The 1,153-nt window shown below is 59.9% G+C and overlaps 1 protein-coding gene across 1 annotated transcript; it reads right to left on the bottom strand.

The window, feature by feature from the left end:
- Positions 1-189: 189 nt before the first annotated feature.
- LOC113962431 (dynein heavy chain 17, axonemal-like) lies at positions 190-950 on the bottom strand (the record flags this gene model as incomplete). The annotated part of the gene is made up of 3 exons (XM_027673184.1): positions 190-342; positions 434-561; positions 746-950. Coding segments are annotated over 3 exons (486 nt in total), but the record flags the coding sequence as incomplete, so codon positions are not given.
- Between the last annotated feature and the right edge of the window lie 203 nt (positions 951-1,153).

Here is a 1,153-nt window from a genome sequence, read left to right as displayed (position 1 = left end):
GGGCTGCAGTGAGCATGTGGGGGCCAGTGCCCATCCCATCCCATCCCATCCCATCCCATCTGTGTCCACAGATCCCATCTTGTCTCATTCCATCCCATCTTGTCCTATTCCATCCCATCCCATCAGATCCCATCTTGTCCCACCCTGTCCATCTGATCCCTTCCCACCCCGTCCTCCTCCCTTCCTGGCTCACGGGTGCCAGCCGAGGTCTGTGGGGTTGATGTAGAGGATCCCTGCCCGGGACACGGTGGCGGGCGTGGCTGTGCGCAGGTGGCTGATCTCGAAGATGAGCCTCATGGTGGGGGTGAGGGGGATACGCTCGTTGCTGGCCAAGGTGAGAACCTGGGGGAAGTGGCTCATTGTGAGGGGTGCCCAGAGCTGACCCTCCTGAGTTAACGAGCAAGCAAAGCCCCTGGAGTGTGATGGCACCAACCTTATTGTCATCCATGACTGTGTTCAGGGACTCGATCCACATGGGATCAATGTCTCCATCGAGGATGATCCACTTGGGCCCGTCATGTGTGATGTTGGCCAGGTCACGCATCGCTGTGGAGAACAGACCTGCCCCACAGAGAGACATGGGTTGGTCCTCTCCATGCACGGCTGTTTGCTGGGAGACACACAGGGCTGGTGCTCCCATGAAAGACATTCCTTCTCCCTCCCACCCCAGGAAAGAGCCCCAAGCAAAGGTCTTCCTTTTCCATCTCACATCTCATAAACAGAGCTCACAGCATTGGTGTCTCACCATCCTTCCACTCCCGCGTGGCCGGATGGATGACCCCGAACAGCTCATTGCAGGTCACGGCCTTGGGGTCGAGGTCCACGGTGACCGGCCTCCGCTGCAGCTTCTGGTACGTTTTGTTGAGTGACTTCAGCACCTGTGGGGAGGGGATGGTGCAGCTGTGGGTGCTGCTCCCACCGGGGTGTCCACAGCCTTCGGCAGCATCTGCCTGCAGCAGAGGGCACGGAGTCCTGCTCCCACGTGGGCTGCTGCTGGGAATGCACCTGACCTCCCTCTGCAGAGCCAGCTCCTGGCTGGGCTGTTGTGGGAGCCCTGACCCCACCACACAGCACTGCCCTGTCATCCTGCCCAGCATGCACAGCATTGTGAGAGCGTGCCTCTGCCTGCTCCCTACATTGTCCCTGCTCCACT

The sequence above is a fragment of the Neopelma chrysocephalum genome, unplaced genomic scaffold (assembly GCF_003984885.1).
Source record: "Neopelma chrysocephalum unplaced genomic scaffold, ASM398488v2 Primary Assembly neopelma1_171038, whole genome shotgun sequence".
In the NCBI taxonomy this organism is placed as follows: domain Eukaryota; kingdom Metazoa; phylum Chordata; class Aves; order Passeriformes; family Pipridae; genus Neopelma; species Neopelma chrysocephalum.
The sequence above is the reverse complement of the archived record's forward strand: the minus strand, read 5'-3'. Positions and strand labels throughout refer to the sequence as shown.